The following is a 17,382-nucleotide window of genomic DNA, read 5'->3' as shown; positions in this document are numbered from 1 at the left end:
CGTGGCCCGCGCGGTGCTTCCTGGGAATTGTAGTCCCCGGAGCCGCGGGGGCTCGGGTCTGACGTTGGGTGTTTCCGCCGGCTGAGCTGACCGCTGCTGTAAGGAGGTGGGTGTGTCTGGAGACGGGGTGAGGGGAGTGGCGAGTGGATTCGGGTCCATTAAAGAGAAGTGAAGGTTGCCGGTTCGCACAAAGGTACGGACCTACTTCGAACCGCGGCGAAGAGCGCCGGGGGTGAGGGAGCGCAAGTTCCAGTCAGACACTAGCAACTGTGACCAAGCAAGGGCTTTGGACACCTAAGTCCCGGCCTCTGCCCCTATTCCAAGGAAAGGGGCGGACTCGGACTGCTTAAACGGCTGTGGCGTTGAGTAGGGGCAGAGAGTGGCTATTTGCCACCCGGCTCTAGCGTTGAAGTATCTGCGTCTGGGTGGGCGGGGAACGGCCGGGTTGCTGGAGGTGGGACTGGGATCCATCTCCCAACCGATTGGCCCACAGCCCTTCCGGGGGCGGGTCTTAGGGCGGAGCCTGGGGCGGGCACTTTCCTCCTGTGGCGAGGCAAGGACCTCCGGGATTCCTAGAGAGGACTCGGAAGTGCTCTCGTGGGGGGCGGGGGTGGGATTTCTGGCTCTACCCCGCTGGTCAGGAACGCTTGGACATGCTTACTTCCGGCGAGGAAGTGTTGCGAAGTGTCGGCTTCGGCTTTTCTCTCCGTCTGTAAGAAGAAACCCGTCTTTCCCCACCCTTGGCTGCGGGCGCTTGGTCTTCCAGGAGAGCTCCCAGGGACGGGGGCCTTAAGCAAAAAGAATGGCCTTTGTGTCCAGTTGAGGGTCCTGTCCCTAACCTTGACCAGGCTGGTTTCCGTGGCTCGGGGGTCAGGGGCGATGTTGCGCAATCCAGGTGCAAAATCTGTACCTAAAACCCTGGTTCTCTTCGGGACCCATGAAATCTCCCGTTGGTCAATCAAGCTCTTATGGCTTGAGGGACGAGACCAACTTTGACCACTGTAACGTTTTTGACATCTGTTCCGACTTAAGTTTGGCTTGTGGTAGAGAGAAGGAGCGGCTGCGTCTGGACTAGTTAGTAAGTCGTCTTACTATTTATATGAATTATAACGTTCTTCACCACTAAAATTGTGTTTGATGAAGCCATAGGTCAGATTTTTATTGCTCTCCTGTACACTTTTTAAATATTAGAAATATTCTGTGTTGATCATTTTGTGGGTGGAGTGATGGCTGTTTTGTAGTACACGTTGTGGTCAGTTACTCTGCTGCATGGTCATCTTTAGGATAGATGACCTCTTTGTCATCTCTTTGATAATAACGATTTCCAATATATCAGTAGGTTGCATAGTAATGAAAGTGTCCTTCAGAAGATCTCAGAGAGCAGAGAAACGGATTCGATTACTGTAACCCAGTTTACCTGGAGCGAGATCCCGCTGAGTTGGAATGATAATGACAGGATCTGGGGAAGTTATAGACCTAGACCCTCCCTCGGAGATTTCACCAGAGCAAGAAGACCTTCTGATAGTGAAGGTGGAAGAAGAAGATTGCACCTGGATGCAGGAGTACAGTCCGCCGGTGTTCGAGACTTTTTATCAGCGCTTCAAGCACTTCCAGTACCACGAGGCGTCAGGCCCCCGGGAGGCCCTCAGCCAGCTCCGGGTGCTCTGCTGTGAGTGGCTGCGGCCGGAGCTACACACCAAGGAGCAGATCCTGGAGCTACTGGTGCTGGAGCAGTTCCTGACCATCCTGCCTGAAGAGTTCCAGACCTGGGTGAGAGAGCATCACCCGGAAAGCGGAGAGGAGGCTGTGGCCGTGGTAGAAAATATACAAAGAGAACTAGAGGAACGTCAGCAACAGGTGAGTGAAAGAGGAGGCCTTAGACCAATGAGGAAGGAGAGGAAGAGAGTTCAGGAGCAGCTGAGCAGGGGTGAGGTCTTGAGCGCCCTGGTGCTTCATTCATATTCTTTTGTTCTCCTGGGATTAGGTCCACTGTGGAGATTTCCTGCCACTCCAGCAAAGAGAAGCAGTATCCATGTGTTAATCTGGAGAAGAGAGTCTGCGATTTTGTTTGTTTTAAATTACCCTGTTTGTTTTTTGAGTGACATGATACAAAATTCAAAAAGTGCATAAGGTTGTAATGAAAAGTAAGTGCCCCTCCCACCCCTAACTCCCCAGCTGCCTGAGTTCTCACCAGAAGCAACCATTGTCCCATGATACTTGTCTGTCCTTACAGAGGTACACTGTATTCTGTATATTGTTAGCGTCTACGTGTATGCTGTTTTAAAAAAAAAACACAAATGTTTTTTACATCACCTTGTACTTCTGCCTCTTGCTTTTTTTTCTCTTTAAAATGTATTTCCTGCTCTTTAAAAACTTTTTTGTTTGACTGTGTTGGGTCTTCACTGGAGCACACGGGATCTTTTAGTTGTGCATGGAGTCTCTAGTTGTGTGATGTGGCCTCCAGATAGTGTGGGCTTAAGTAGTTGTGCCCGGTCTTAGTTGCTCCTTGGCATGTGGGATCTTAGTTCCCGGACAAGGGATTGAACCCATGTCCCTTGCATTGCATGACAGATTCTTTAACCACTGGACCACCAGGGAAGTCCAGTTTTTTTTCTTATAGTGTATCCTGGCTTGTTCTATGTCAGTGCATAGAGTGCTGCCTCACTCTTTGAAACTGCATTGTGTTCCATTGTATGGATGTACAATAATTTAAGGCTATTTAAGTTGTTCCTTTAGACTGTCTCTGAATCTTTAACAAACTTTGCTACCACGAATATCCTTTCCATCCATCATTAGTTGTAGAATCAAAACTGAGAAGTCCGTTGTTGACTCAGAGGCCATACGCATCTGTAGTCTGGATAGTTGTTGACAGATTGCCCTCTGTGGAGGTTATACCAATTTATATCCCCAGCAGCCGTGTATCAGAGAAGTTTTTTGCTCAAAGCCTGGTATCACAGTGTTATCCAGCTTTGAGATTGTTGCCAATCTGAAAGACGCAGTATTCCATTTGCAAGTTTACCATGCATTTTTTTCTTACTATGAGTGAGCTTGATCGCTGTACATATTTTAAAAGGCTGTGCATATACCCTTTTTTGTGAACTCTCTGTTTATATTCACCTATTAGAAAAAGCAAGCACTGGATCTGCCATCTGAGTTGCAAGAGTTATTTCCTCCTTTTGTTGTTTGTCATTGCTTATGGAGATTTTTTTGCTTTGCTGGTTTTTCTTTTTCCTTTTTATGCAGTCAGTTTAAATCTTTTAATTTATGATTTCTGGATTTTGTACCATAGTTAGAAAGGCTGTCTCTGCTACAGTATTATAAGAAACCTTTCTCATTGTTTCTTCTCCATTGTGTGTTATTGTTTTTGTTTGACCCTTTGACATGATTGATCTTTCTGGAATTCATTTTGCAGTGGTGTGTTTGCGGTGTTTATAGCTCGGTTTTTTTTCCCAGATGTCTGTCAAGTTGTCCCAGCAAGCAATCCCTTTTTTTCCTTGATTGATTAAAATGTCATCTTTATTAAATACCAAATTTTTCCATGTATTTGGGTCCATTTCTGTTCTTTTTATTCTATTTTATTGTCTTACTGTCTGTTCACATATCAGTATTTTAATTATTTGAGCTCTGCAAAGTGTTTTGGTATTCAATAGGTCTGCCCTTCTCCCTTCCAAATTTTTTTTCCCAATGTTTTCTTTTTTCCATGTGAACTTTAGAATACTTACCTTCTACCACCCCAAAAATCCTATTGATATTTTTGTTGGGATGGCCTGAAATCAATTGTTCATTTAAGGGAAGATCTGTATCTTTACGTTGTTCTTCTTCTCTTCCTTTGTCATTTCTTACCCTTTCTTACTCATTTATCACCTGACTTTCTACTTCCCTCCTGTTGGTAGGCCCACATTCTCTGAAACATTAATTTTTCTTTTTTGATAGCAAAGAAACAAAAATTATGGGATCCTAGGTCTATGAGTTTGAAGCTAGAGAAGCTGCCTCATTCTTCATAGCCATTGCCCTTCATTGTACAGGACCAGCCTCTTTCTTCTTCTCTTCTGGGTCAGGGTGTTTCAGAACCTTCAGGTGTCAGTGTTCCAGAGCATCCTCAGGTTCTTCAGATCGTGGGCTGGCTCACCCCACGAGGCAAGGGGGCAGCAAAGGGGGCTACAGTAGACCCTCTGCCAGACCCTGCAGCTGAGCTGAATGTCTGTCTTGCAAACAGGAGTGTTTGAATCTTTTTATTGCTTCTGTTAGGACAGGAAGTAAAGATTCTTGGTGCCATTTGGTTATTCCTTTGGTGCCTGAAATGGTAAAGAGTCTGCCTGCAATGCAGGAAACCTGGGTTCAGTCCCTGGGTTGGGAAGATCCCCTGGAGAAGGGAATGGCTACCCACTCCAGTATTCTTGCCTGGAGAATACCATGGACAGAGGATCCTGGTAGGCTACAGTCCATGGGGTCTTTAAGAGTCAGACAAGACTGAGTAAGTAACACTAACTCAAGACTGAGTTAGTAACACTAACATTGACTTGCGGACAAACTTTACCCTACTCTTTTATAGTAATAAATATTCAAAATCCTAGTTTAAAGCAAAAAGCATTTTTATTTATTTTAAAAATACTTATTTGGCTGTGCTGGGTCTTAGCTGCGGCATATGATATCTTTAACTGTGGCATGTGGGGTCTAGTTCCCTGACCCGGGCTCAAACCCGGGCCCTGCATGCTGGGAGTGCAGAATCGTAGCCTCTGGACCACCAGCGAAGTCCCCCAAGAGCGTTTTTAAATGGAGGATTTACAGCAGGTATTACACATCGACCTCTGTCATTGCGACATGCACCCCATCTGTGAAAGGAACACTCAGATCATTTCTGGGTGGGAATCAGGGATTTGAGGCCCAGAGGTGCAGGTTTTCCTAAGAGCCTGCTCAGCTCACTGTGTTTGCCTTTGTCCCTTCCTGCCCTTTGTATCCCTGACATTGCTCCTCATCTTTATCTCCAGGTAGTTCTTGTCTCTGGCAAGCCTTTTCCCAGGCTGTATCCTCTGTCCCTCCTCCTGGGTTTCTCTGTCTGCTTTTCAGGGGACCTCTGGGGCTGCTTCGCTTCTCTGGTCCCCAGGTACCCTTTGACCTACTTGGCATTTTCTTCACTTGCCTGAGCAGGTCCGAAAGGAGACACACACTTCCATGCAGAGTCATATTTGCCACAACTGTGTTGCAGCTGTCTCTTTTTTTTTTCCCTTTCTTTTTTTTTTAAACTCTGCTTGTCCTCTCTGTCTTGGAGCAGCCTTTTTTTTTTTTTTTTTTTCTGGCTTTGCAGCATGTAGGATTTTAGTTCCCTGACCAGGGGGCGAACCCTCACCCCTGCATCGGAAGTGCAGAATCTTAACCTCTGGACCCCCAGGGAAGTCCCTAGCCACCTCTTAATGTAATTCCTGTGCTGTGTTTTGTCAGGACCAGGAGGGTTAAAATTGAAAGTGCTTTTGAAACATAAGGGAAGGTGAGAGGCGAGGAGAGCAATTCTATCTCAAAACAGGATCTGATTACCTGCTTCGATGCCATTGAGCTAGTACTTTCCAGAAGAGACAGATTGTAGAGAGACTGGCTATGGATATCCTAAGGTTGTGTAAGAGCAGAAAGATACACACCAGTCATGCACTAGCCCCAGTCTTGGCATTTGTCTGTCCCACTTGAACCTGGTCTTCTGGGTCTCTGAGTGTGATTGTTGAGTCCTGTATTGATCTTTCCAAGCTCATTTCTCTTTTTTTTCCCACTTGACTAAACTTGGCCAACTCTGGCTTTCTGCCTGACGGTCTTTGAGTATGTCACTCTGTCTGCCTGGGTCACTCCTCACTTTTCTCCTGGCTGACTCCTTTCATCCTCCAAGTGTTGCCTTCAGTGACCCCTCCTCAGAAAAGCCTTCGTTGGCTACCCAGTCTGACATAGGTCTCATCTGTTCTGCCTCACGGCCTCACATTCTTCTCCTTTCTGACATGTAACACAGCTTATAATTGTGTATTTATTTGTGTGTCAGTGTATTTAATGGAAGTTGTCTTCAACTAGACATAGGCCATGTTTATTCAGCCACTGTGTAATTAGTCCCAGATGGTTGTAGACACACAGGTAATACTTGGGCAAGGAGTGAATGAAAGAAGAACGTGAACTTGCTGGGCTCTTTCTTCAGTTCAGTTCACTTTAGTCGCTTAGTTGTGTGCGACTCTTTGCGACCCCCTGGACTACAGCACGCCAGCCCTCCCTGTCTATCACCAACTCTCGGAGTTTACTCAGACTCACATCCGTTGAGTCAGTGATGCCATCCAACCATCTCATCCTCTGTCATCCCCTTCTCCTCCCGCCTTCAGTCTTTCCTAGCATCAGGGTCTTTTCAAATGAATCAGTTCTTCACATCAGGTGGCCAAAGTATTGGAGTTTCAGCTTCAACATTAGCCCTTCCAGTGAATATTCAGGACTGATTTCCTTTAGGATGGACTGGTTGGATCTCCTTGCAGTCCAAGGGACTCTCAAGAGTCTGCTCCAACACCACAGTTCAAAAGCATCGATTCTTAGGCACTCAGCTTTCTTTATATGTATGGATATAGTTATATCCATACATGACTACTGGAAAAATAGCCTTCACTAGACAGACCTTTGTTGGCAAAGTAATGTCTCTGCTTTTGAATATGCTGTCTAAGTTGGTCATAACTTTTCTTCCAAGGAGTAAGTGTCTTTTAATTTCATGGCTACAGTCACCATCTGCAGTGATTTTGGAAACCAAGAAAATAAAGTCTGTCACTGTTTCCACTGTTTCCCCATCTATATCTCATGAAGTGATGGGACCAGATGCCCTGATCTTCGTTTTCTGAATGTTGAGCTTTAAGCCAACTTTTTCACTCTCCTCTTTCACTTTCATCAAGAGGCTCTTTAGTTCTTCGCTTTCTGCCATAAGGGTGATGTCATCTGTATATCTGACTCTTAGCCCTTCCTGTAACATGCTGATTAATGTGGTTGTGATTGGCAGATTGTGGCGTGTCCTGAAGGGCTTCCTCCAAAGAGCGTGCCACCTGGAGCCGGGCCCGAGTCCTTCAGTCACCAGCTTCTGCCTGTGGATCCCCAGGCCGAACATGAGCCACAGGAGCCTCGTCTTCTGGAGGAAGACGGTTAGAATCTGGGCTTCCGTGGGATGGGTGTGGGCATCCCAGCTGTGTGGGTAAGCTGTTTTGTAGCGAGAGACCTAGGTCTGGGCAGCCTCTCCGCAGTTAGCATCATCTGGAGGTTGGGAAGGGTGGGGGCGGGGAATCGAGTCCTTGGTCAGCTTGGAGGCCGGCTAGGAGCTGTACTAATATCCAGGGCCATGTGAAACCTATATTGCGGCTGAAGACAAGTCTAAGTACAGGTACTGTTAAAAGATCTAGAAGTCTTTTATGAAAGTATCATTGTGGTTTTGCAATAGTTTTCCAGCTCTCCCTCATTCATTTTGTTGTCCTAAGGCTCATGTTGACAAAGCCCTCCGGTTCCTAACTGCACTTCTGGCTGTTTGGCCGTTCATGTGAAAACTGATTTTAAGCTGTGTTTCACAAGGACCTTTAGAGCATCTGACCTCTCTTTCTCTCCTTCAATCCCTCTCACCCTCACCTCATTGTTACTAACCTCTATGAGACACGTCAAGGAGGAAAAGTGCATACCTAGTATCTCATTTATGAGGATATATGTCCACAAGTCTGTCATCTCTAATCAGAATCTCTTGATATGGGATATAGTTTCTTTCTTTTTTTATTTGGCCAAGCCCTGTTGCCTATGGGATCCTTGTACTCCAACCAGGGATCGAACCCATGTTCCCTGCATTGGAAACACAGAGTTTTAACCACTGGACCATCAAGGAAGTCCCTGGATATATTTTAGAATTTAGAATTTTTAAGATTTAGTAAGATGATCTGATTTATGTACCATCCGGATTGGAGGTGGGACCCCATATTGGTTGTGTTGTTTAGTTGCTAAGTCATGTCCAACTCTTTTGTGTTGCTTCTCTTTTCTGCCCTATTGGCCAGACCCAGCCAGTTTGCTTATTCCAACAGAAAATACTGGATTGGGTGGTTGGTTTGACATTCTGGGGCAGGCTGCACCCTCATGCCTTTGATAGCACTGAGGGCTAGTTTTCTGTCCCTGGGACTCATTTGAGCTTGAGAGGGCCAAGGTCATTTTCTTAAAAGCTAGAAACAGTGGGTTTCACAGGAACTTCAAAAAATATTAGTGGACTTATTTAGGATGTAGTTATTCTAATTATTCCAGTTATATTGGAAAGTAGTCTATATTCATAATTACTGCTTCAGTATAGACTATGTTTATCCCTTTCTTTCACGTCTCATTTTGACTCTAGCCACACTGCTGGGTTCAGATCCAACTCTGTTTCTGGCTTTCATCCCTAACCATTGTCTCCTCTTTTTTGAGTCTTTGCTCATCTTCCTAGTCCTTGGACACAAGTAGGCTCCATATGCATATGTTAATACATCTCTAGGACCTGGGACACCACAGGAAGGTCTGAGTCAACAGGTGAAAGGTTGATAGCAGGTGGATCTGTCCAGGTCAGGGTGCACGAGGCAGGTCCGGATGCACCATGAATCTCAGACAAAGGAGCAGCAGAGGTGACCGCAGAGGGTCAGATGGTCACCAGGATCTAGAAACCAGACCCTCCAGGCGTTGCATGTGTGGGTCACTGTACTGGGAAGGCACCTCTATCCCACCTCGGTCCATCCCACCCCTCCTTCCAGAGTCACTTCCTGCTGAAAGGCTTTCCTGCTGCTCCCACCTCCTGCTGTCCACTCGGCAGATGCCCCCACTCTGTTCCTGCTGGAACTTGGGTGAACCTTGAGGATAATGCTCTCTGCCCTGTGCTGGCAGTAAGGCTTCCAGTCAGCCCTGCCCATCAGACAGTGAGGTTTCAAAAGGCAAGATTTACTTTATCTGCCTGTTCTCATAACACACAGAGTAGACTTACTTGTAGACCAACTAGGACGCAAACTAGTCAGCTGTCTATAAACCAACCACAGTCATGTTTTGAAGGGAGTGTGGACTAAGGCCTTGCTGATGATCCAAGTGTGGTCCCAAGAGCGGCAGTGCCAGCATCACCTTCTGGCTAGTTAGAAATGCACAATATGGGGAACACCCTGTTACCCTTGAGGCAGAATCTGCCCTGTGCCAAGACCCCCAGGTGATGTGTTTGCACCTTAAAGCTCAAGAAGCCCTGGGCTCTTGGCGGTGCTTCAGCTTCATGGCAGATGTGGGCCTGTGGAGATTCTTCAAGGTGACGAGGTCTGACCTTGGCAGGGCAGAGAGCATCCTTTCTAGGGGAATGGTCCCATCCCCAGTCAGCAGCAGGACTATCTACACTCTATCCAGAGTGTAGAACGTCTTGACGGCCAAGCAGAAGAATGTGGCCTCAGTGCCACAGGGCACCATGGTGGTTTCTTGAGAAAAAGCAGAACATCATGGCAGTCGGAACTGGGCAGAGATTCTCACAGACTCCTCTTTTTCTCCCCTCTCAGTGCTTCCTGCTCTCCAAGTTTCCTCCCTTCCCCTGAAGGACAGCCAGGAGCTGACAGCCTCTCTCCTCTCCACTGGGTCCCAGGTGAGCCGGCGTCCCTGTGCCTATGTCAAGGGACCATGTCGGTTCTTGGGCATGTAGCTGCCTTAAGCCTGACTGTATCAGGGTTCTATCTCTTTAACCAGAGACGGGGCTCGTCTGGGTTTGTGGTCACTGTGTTTTCCTGTTCTGCTCCCCCCACCCTCCGTGAAGCACAGTCCCTCCCCTCTGAGCCTAGGGAATAGAGATTTATGGTGATCTCGTGTTTCAGAAGTTGGTGAAAATTGAAGATGTGGCTGACGTGGCTGTGTCCTTCATCCTGGAAGAATGGGGACATTTGGACCAGTCTCAGAAGTCCCTCTATAGGAATGACCGGAAGGAGAATTACGGGAGTATGACTTCCATGGGTAAGAATGATTTCGTTTGTGTGGTGTAGGACATCTTCATTTTGTTATCCATAAAGAGTATTTCTAGCATGTCCAGTAAAAGCATGCCTGTTATATTTATTTATTTAAATTTTATTTTATATCGGATATAGTTGGTTAACAGTGTCGTGTTAGTTTCAGGTGTACAGCACAGTGGTGGTTATACACGTACGCGTGTAATTGCTATGACTTTGGTTATTTTGGTTTTCTGTGAGAGTAAATCAGCTTTATCCGTCTCTCTCTCTCTTTTTTTTTCTTATTCAGCTTATTCTGATTAATTCCATCATAGTAAGAGTATGATTGGAGTAGGAAATGGCAACCCACTCCAGTATTCTTGTCTGGAAGATTCCATGGACAGAGGAGCCTGGCGGGCTACAGTCCATGGAGTTGTAAAGAATTGGACATGACGGAGCATGCCAGGAGAACAATGGAGAACTGATAGTGCTTTGGGGATAGTATTTGCAATTGGGCAAATATTATGTTTAGCTTAAAACTACAAAATCAGATCTTAATAGATTTGTAGTAGTGATCATTCTCTGTTCCTTGACAAATTGAGTCCTTGTTAACTGAGTAATTCACATTTGAGGAGCATCTCAGACTTTGCTGAATAACCGTTTGGTGAAGTAGTTATTAGAATTTTTCAGTAGCATTCTTCTTTTTCTTGCCCCTCATGTATGGTTGGCTAGTTCACTCCATTGGGCTTCCCTGATGGCTCAGACGGTACAGAATCTGCCTGCAGTGCCAGAGACCTGGGTTCAATCCCTGGGTTGGGAAGATGCCCTGGAGGAGGGTGTGGCAACCCACTCCAGTATTCTTGCCTGGAGAATCCCCATGGACAGAGGAGCCTGGCGGGCTACAGTCCACAGGGTCGCAAAGAGTTGGACATGACTGAGCAACTAAGCACAGCACAGCACATGCGTGGATGGCTCACTCACTCATTGCTATTCTCAGATCACTCCTACCTGTGTTACATTCGCCTTGGCATCTGCATTTCACATGTCTTATTCCTTCTTGAATTTTGTGCCCCAGGTGAGATTTTCAACCTATTTCTAAGTTAATGATCTTGGAAACTAATATTTGGCTGTGCTGCCTGGAGCAATTATAGAATACCTCAGCACTATGGTAAATATTTTGAAGCTTATGGCTTGTAGCCTCTTTTGAATGAATTCTTTTGGAAGAGTACTGTCAGGCACGCTGGTGGACTTTAGATGGAATCCATCCACTATAAGCCCAAATTTCTTTTGAAAAGCATTATCCCAGTTTACATTGTCTGAGGGTTTAGTGCACTCACAGGCTTTTATTTAAAAAGGAACATTTCCTACTGCTCTTTCAGATTTTCTATTTCCTTTATTACTATTGATACATATTTGTATTTTCTTTGAGTTATTTGCACATGCCCTCTGCTTACTTGTCTATTGGGATCTTAGTGGTAGTCTCAAGGAATTGGTTATGTAGTATAAATATTATATTCAATGCAAATTTCTTTCGTTCCCTACTTATAAAATTAATTTCTTGGTCTAATTTGAGTCAGTATTGTTTTATCTTTTTCAATCACTTTATAGGTATTTAATGGGTTTCAGAGTTGCAGAACTTGGCACACTTCTTCTGCATATTATTTTCCAAGCTGTTTTGAATTCCTTTTTTTTTTTAGTTAGTTAATTCATTCATTGTTTGGCTGTGCTGGGTCTTCATTGCCTCGTAGGCTTTTCTCTAGTTGCTGCTCTCCAGTTGTGGTGTGTGGGCTTCTCACTGCAGTAGCTTCTCTCATTGCAGAGCACGGGCTCGAGGGCACAGGCTCGAGGGCACAGGCTCAGTAGCCTGTGGGATGTGGGATCTTCCTGGACCAGGATCAAACATTTTGATATAGCTGTTGAGAAGAATGAGTAGGAAACTAGCCAACCTTAGAAACACAGGATGCCAGACAGGGTGCCAGGAAGGTTTTATATAATGTTTGAAAACAATTTTTCTCTTTACAAAAAATCTTTTTAGAAAGTTCTCAATGGGCTATGATCTATCTCTCTAGCCTTTAAAGAAACATTCCTATTTTTGTTAACCACTGAAAGTTTATCTTTGCAGACTCTATTAAATTCCCATGTTTTGAGTGAAATACGTGTTGCTGATCCAGTTACACAGGGAATGGACTGCAGCCTTTTAAGTGTCTCTTTCATCAACGACCACCTAATGGTGACCTAGCTCTCAACAATCGTAAGGCCTCTCCGGGTGTAGAAAGAATGCTTTTTTCCCTTGAGACTGATTCACACCAAACTGAGATTCTTTGGGGACTGAAAAAGCTAGAGAGATCCTTTTTCTTCTCCAGGCTGTGAATGAATAGGAAGGGGAAGGTGAGGACTGGGTTAGCAACATCACCCAGCATCAGATTTTACTGAGAATAGTTAACACAGCACAGGTGTTCACAAACAGCTACTGGACGGAAGTCCTGTACCAAGAGGAAGTCATTGTCTGACTGCTTTTCCAATCTCATCCCATTGATCCATTCCTGCTGGCTCTGTCTTCCCTTTCCTACCTCAGTTTCCAACTTCATTGATCCTCATCCCATGTCTGTATTGTGAAGTCATTTTGCAGATGGCTTTACAAAGTTGTGCCTTGCTTGCACTTGTTGGTTTCATGTAGTTTTCTTCTATTCCTGAATGCAGGGAGTAAGCTAACGTTTTCATTTTCCCTCTGTCGTCTCAGATTATGAGTCCAGAAACGACAATGTGGAACTCACAGTAAAGCAGATTTCTGATGAAGCTGAGTCATCCTGGATGACTTCAGGAGGCCCTGAGAGAATTATTCCCCCGAGTCAAGAGTTTGGAGAAGTTAGCGACCTTCACAGCATGGTAGAAAGGTGGCAGGTCCACCCGCCAGTGGGGAGATCAAGGCAGACCCCTCCCCAGAAGAGAGAGCTCAGGGCTATCACCGACGTGACCCGGAAGCCACCCACCAGCGGCGAGAGGGGGCACAGGTGTAATGACTGCGGGAAGTTCTTCCTGCAGGCCTCCAACTTCATCCAGCACCGGCGAATCCACACGGGTGAGAAGCCCTTCAAGTGCGGCGAGTGTGGGAAGAGCTACAACCAGCGAGTGCACCTCACCCAGCACCAGCGTGTCCACACTGGCGAGAAGCCCTACATGTGCCAGGTGTGCGGCAAGGCCTTCCGCGTCAGCTCCCACCTGGTCCAGCATCACAGCGTGCACAGCGGTGAGCGGCCCTACAGCTGCCCTGAGTGCGGGAAGAGCTTCGGGCGCCACTCGCACCTGATCGAGCACCTCAAGCGCCACTTCAGAGAGAAATCCCAAAGATGTAGGTGTGAGCAGTTGGTCTTCAGAGCGTAAACAATGCAGGAATTGTTTTATCAGCTTAGAACCATCGGACAGACGGTGTGGGGATGGTGGCAGCTGTAGTAGGCAGGGACGGAGAGTTACCCTCTGTTTTATTATCACTTGTACTGTATGGTTTTTTTTTTTAAATATTTATTTGGCTGCTCTGGGTCTTAGTTGTGCGTTTGAACTCTCAGTCTCAGCATGGGGGGTTTAGTTCCATGGCCAGGGACTGAATCTGGCCCCCTGCATTGGGAGTGCAGAGTCTTAGCCACTGGACCACCAGGGAACTCCCGACAACATTTCTTCTGGCTCATTTCTCTTTTTTCCTGGCTCCTAATTGGATATTCTTCCAACTCCATGTCCCCCTCATATACCTTTGCTTCCCATTCTTCAGGTCTTCGTCAGTTCTCACCATCTAGTTGTGTATCTTTGTTCTGTCTCATTCTCTCTCCATGACTCATATTGGGGTGAGGATCCCTTCCACATTTCCTACCGCCTCTCCTATGTCAGAATTCCTTTCTCTCCTCTCTGTGTAATAACGTGTTTGGCTTTTCCCTATGACTATCTGTCCTCAGTCTTTCTCATCACCCTCCAAAGTAAGCTCTCTATCTTGTTCACTGAACAGACACCAACACACACACATGCTCCCCTCCTCCTATTACATTACTCCTCCATTACTTCTATTACATCATAGTTTCATTTGATTATCCTCCTTATCCTTTTCTTCTGTAAAAGGACCGATAACATTTTCATTTCCTCTTGACTTTTGCAGGTGGCAATAGAAGAAGTAAGAATACAAAACTGAATGTTAAGAAGAAAATTTCAGAGTTTTCAGAAGCGGACATGGAACCCACAGGTAGACTCCAAAGAAATGTGTCTCCAGTTCAAGATTTTGGAGAAGGCCACGAGCACCAGGGCAAGTTGGAGAGAAAGCAGGGAATGCCCATGAAAGAGATACTAGGACAGCCCTCTTCAAAGAGGATGAATTTCAGCGAAGTCACCTATGCCCACAAAAAGCCCTCCACCGGAGAGAGACCCCATAAATGTAACGAATGCGGGAAGAGCTTTATTCAGAGCGCACATCTTATCCAGCATCAGCGAATACACACTGGGGAGAAACCATTTAGGTGCGACGAGTGTGGGAAAAGCTACAATCAACGTGTGCACCTGACTCAGCATCAGCGGGTCCACACTGGGGAGAAGCCCTACACCTGCCCCTTGTGTGGGAAAGCCTTTAGAGTGAGGTCCCACCTGGTTCAGCATCAGAGTGTGCACAGCGGGGAGAGGCCCTTCAAGTGTAATGAGTGTGGGAAAGGCTTTGGGAGACGTTCACACCTTGCTGGGCATCTGAGGCTCCACTCAAGAGAGAAGTCCCACCAGTGTCATGAATGCGGAGAAGTCTTTTTTCAGTACGTTAGCCTCATTGAACATCAGGTGCTCCACATGGGCCAGAAAAATGAACAGAATGGTGTTTGCGAGGAAGCATACAGCTGGAACTTAACAGTGATCGAAGATAAGAAGATTGAGTTGCAAGAGCAGCCTTATAAGTGTGACGTGTGTGGCAAAGCCTTTCATTATAGTTCAGACCTCATTCAGCATTACAGAACTCATACCGCAGAGAAAACCTATAAATGTGATCTGTGTGGAGAAAGCATTGGCCAGTGTCCCCACATCAAACAACATCCTAAAAGCTATTCCAGCCTGAAAGCCCATCAGTGTAATGAATGTGGCAGAGGCTTTGCTCTGCAGTCACATCTCAATCAACATCAGAGGATCCACACTGGTGAGAAACCCTTTCAGTGTAAAGAATGCGGCATGAGTTTCAGTTGGAGTTGTAGCCTCTTTAAACATCTGAGAAGTCACGAGAGGACAGATCCCATAAAGACCTGAAGTGTCTAGAGGTTCCTATCATAGAACAGCTCTTACACAATTTTAGAGACGCCTTTCTGAAGAGTAACCCTATTCCTATAACTAATGTAGTCACAACCTCAAGCATCTTCTTCAGCGTAGCCATCAAACGTACCACATATGTTGAGATCCTTCAGTTAGAAATTAGGACACTGGAGCATCCACAGCAAGTACAGATCTGCTTTCCCACTGGGAAATGCTTTCATTTACATCTTCATGTGCGAGAGTCTAGATGAAAGAGAACGATACAGTGGGTGGGGGGAAGCCTTCAGAAGGCACTCATTCTTCACGTGAATCTAAGAACATTGACACTGGGAGAAGCCTCATGAACTCAGAAATAAACTTCATTTGTAGTTTCTGCATTGACAGCTAATCTATTCAGGGAAGAGCACACTGAAAGAGAGAAATTTCAGCATGATCTTGGTGTTGGTATCTCAGCAACGAACCTTAGCGGTAATGCCAGCCACTGGAATGCTCCAGGTGTCATTCCCATCTTGAGTATTTTAAAACCTTTGGAAATAAATTGATTTTTAAAGTATTTATATCTGGGCAAAAACGAGGTTCAGAGGCTGGATGGTATGTGTTCTTACTGCCTTATTCAGTCAACAAATTCTCCATGAAACACACTCTACCTTTTTGTTTTGTCTTTGATTCTCCTGGCACCACAGTTAGCTAGTAGAAGAGAAGTTATGTTTGTAAATTCAAGAGAAACTGTTGGTCTGTCACGTCTTAGGGAGAGGGGAGTGGGACCTTTGGGTAATAGAGCTGACAGGCCAGGCTGTGGACTGGTTTTTACTCTGTTACCAAACAAATGAGGGTGGCTTTATCCACAGAAGGAGTTGGACCAAATCGAATTGAGAATTGAGTTGTGGTCCAAGCAGTATGTGTGCCAACTCCCAGTTGCCCTGAGATGGATCTCCCCCATAAGATAGTGGATAAAGAATGAGTTTCAACTTGGGTTGCCACTAGATTTGAAAGTAAACATTCATAGAAGCAGGGAGGTCCTGGTCTGGTGTGCCCTGCCTTTCGGAAAGCTCTCAGAAGGAGTGGTGGGGAAAAGATGATGACATGGAAGAGGGTTAACCGGAACATGTTTGCTAGAGAGATGGTGAGAGGCTTTGGGGCACCGCTGAAGTCCTGCTTCTGCTGATGGCCTGAATTACAATAAACACCTAATGAATACCTGTTCATTGTGTGTGTGTGCACTCGTGCCCAGGCCAGGTCCCCTTTACCAGGCTGCCATACCTGTCTCCCAGCTGCTCTTGAGTTTTGGCCGCCAGGTGCTCACAGCTCGCCCGGTTCTCTGGAGGCTCAGGTGAAGAGAGCTGCCCCACCTAGGAGTCAGCTGCCCGCCCCTCCCAGCCAATGACTGGCTGATACAGGGTTCAGTTCAGTTGAGTTCAGTCGCTCAGTCGTGTCTGACTCTTTGCGACCCCATGAATCACAGCACTCCAGGACTCCCTGTCCATCACCAACTCCCGGAGTTCACCCAGACTCACGTCCATCGAGTCAGTGATGCCATCCAGCCATCTCATCCTCTGTCGTCCCCTTCTCCTCCTGCCCCCAATCCCTCCCAGCATCAGAGTCTTTTCCAATGAGTCAACTCTTCGCATCAGGTGGCCAAAGGACTGGAGTTTCAGTTTTAGCATCATTTCTTCCAAAGAAATCCCAGGGCTGATCTCCTTCAGAATGGACTGGTTGGATCTCCTTGCAGTCCAAGGGGACTCTCAAGAGTCTTCTCCAACACCACAGTTCAAAAGCATCAATTCTTCGGCGCTCAGCCTTCTTCACAGTCCAACTCTCACATCCATACATGACCACAGGAAAAACCATAGCCTTGACTAGACGGACCTTTGTTGGCAAAGTAATGTCTCTGCTTTTGAATATGCAATCTAGGTTGGTCATAACTTTCCTTCCAAGGAGTAAGCGTCTTTTAATTTCATGGCTGCAGTCACTAACTGCAGTGATTTTGGAGCCCAGAAAAATAAAGTCTGACACTGTTTCCACTGTTTGCCCATCTATTTCCCATGAAGTGATGGGACCAGATGCCATGATCTTCGTTTTCTGAATGTTCAGCTTTAAGCCAACTTGTTCACTCTCCACTTTGACTTTCATCAAGAGGCTTTTGAGTTCCTCTTCACTTTCTGCCATAAGAGTGGTGTCA

At 46.1% G+C, this 17,382-nt stretch overlaps 1 protein-coding gene across 7 annotated transcripts; it reads left to right on the top strand.

Moving 5' to 3' along the window:
* The first annotated feature begins 38 nt into the window (after positions 1 to 38).
* Positions 39 to 16,401, top strand: ZKSCAN5 (zinc finger with KRAB and SCAN domains 5). Of its 7 annotated transcripts, none has more exons than XM_015460457.3 (7): positions 39 to 106; positions 1,340 to 1,857; positions 7,004 to 7,142; positions 9,525 to 9,607; positions 9,834 to 9,969; positions 12,682 to 13,290; positions 14,083 to 16,401. In XM_015460457.3, exons 2-7 carry the CDS (start codon positions 1,444 to 1,446, stop codon positions 15,198 to 15,200), a joined length of 2,499 nt encoding a protein of 832 aa, XP_015315943.2. In that variant the 5' UTR covers positions 39 to 106; positions 1,340 to 1,443; the 3' UTR covers positions 15,201 to 16,401.
* The last annotated feature ends 981 nt before the right edge of the window (positions 16,402 to 17,382 follow it).

Source organism: Bos taurus, chromosome 25 (assembly GCF_002263795.3).
Source record: "Bos taurus isolate L1 Dominette 01449 registration number 42190680 breed Hereford chromosome 25, ARS-UCD2.0, whole genome shotgun sequence".
Taxonomy (NCBI): domain Eukaryota; kingdom Metazoa; phylum Chordata; class Mammalia; order Artiodactyla; family Bovidae; genus Bos; species Bos taurus.
Note: the sequence above shows the minus strand (reverse complement) of the source record. Positions and strands in the feature narration are given on the sequence as shown.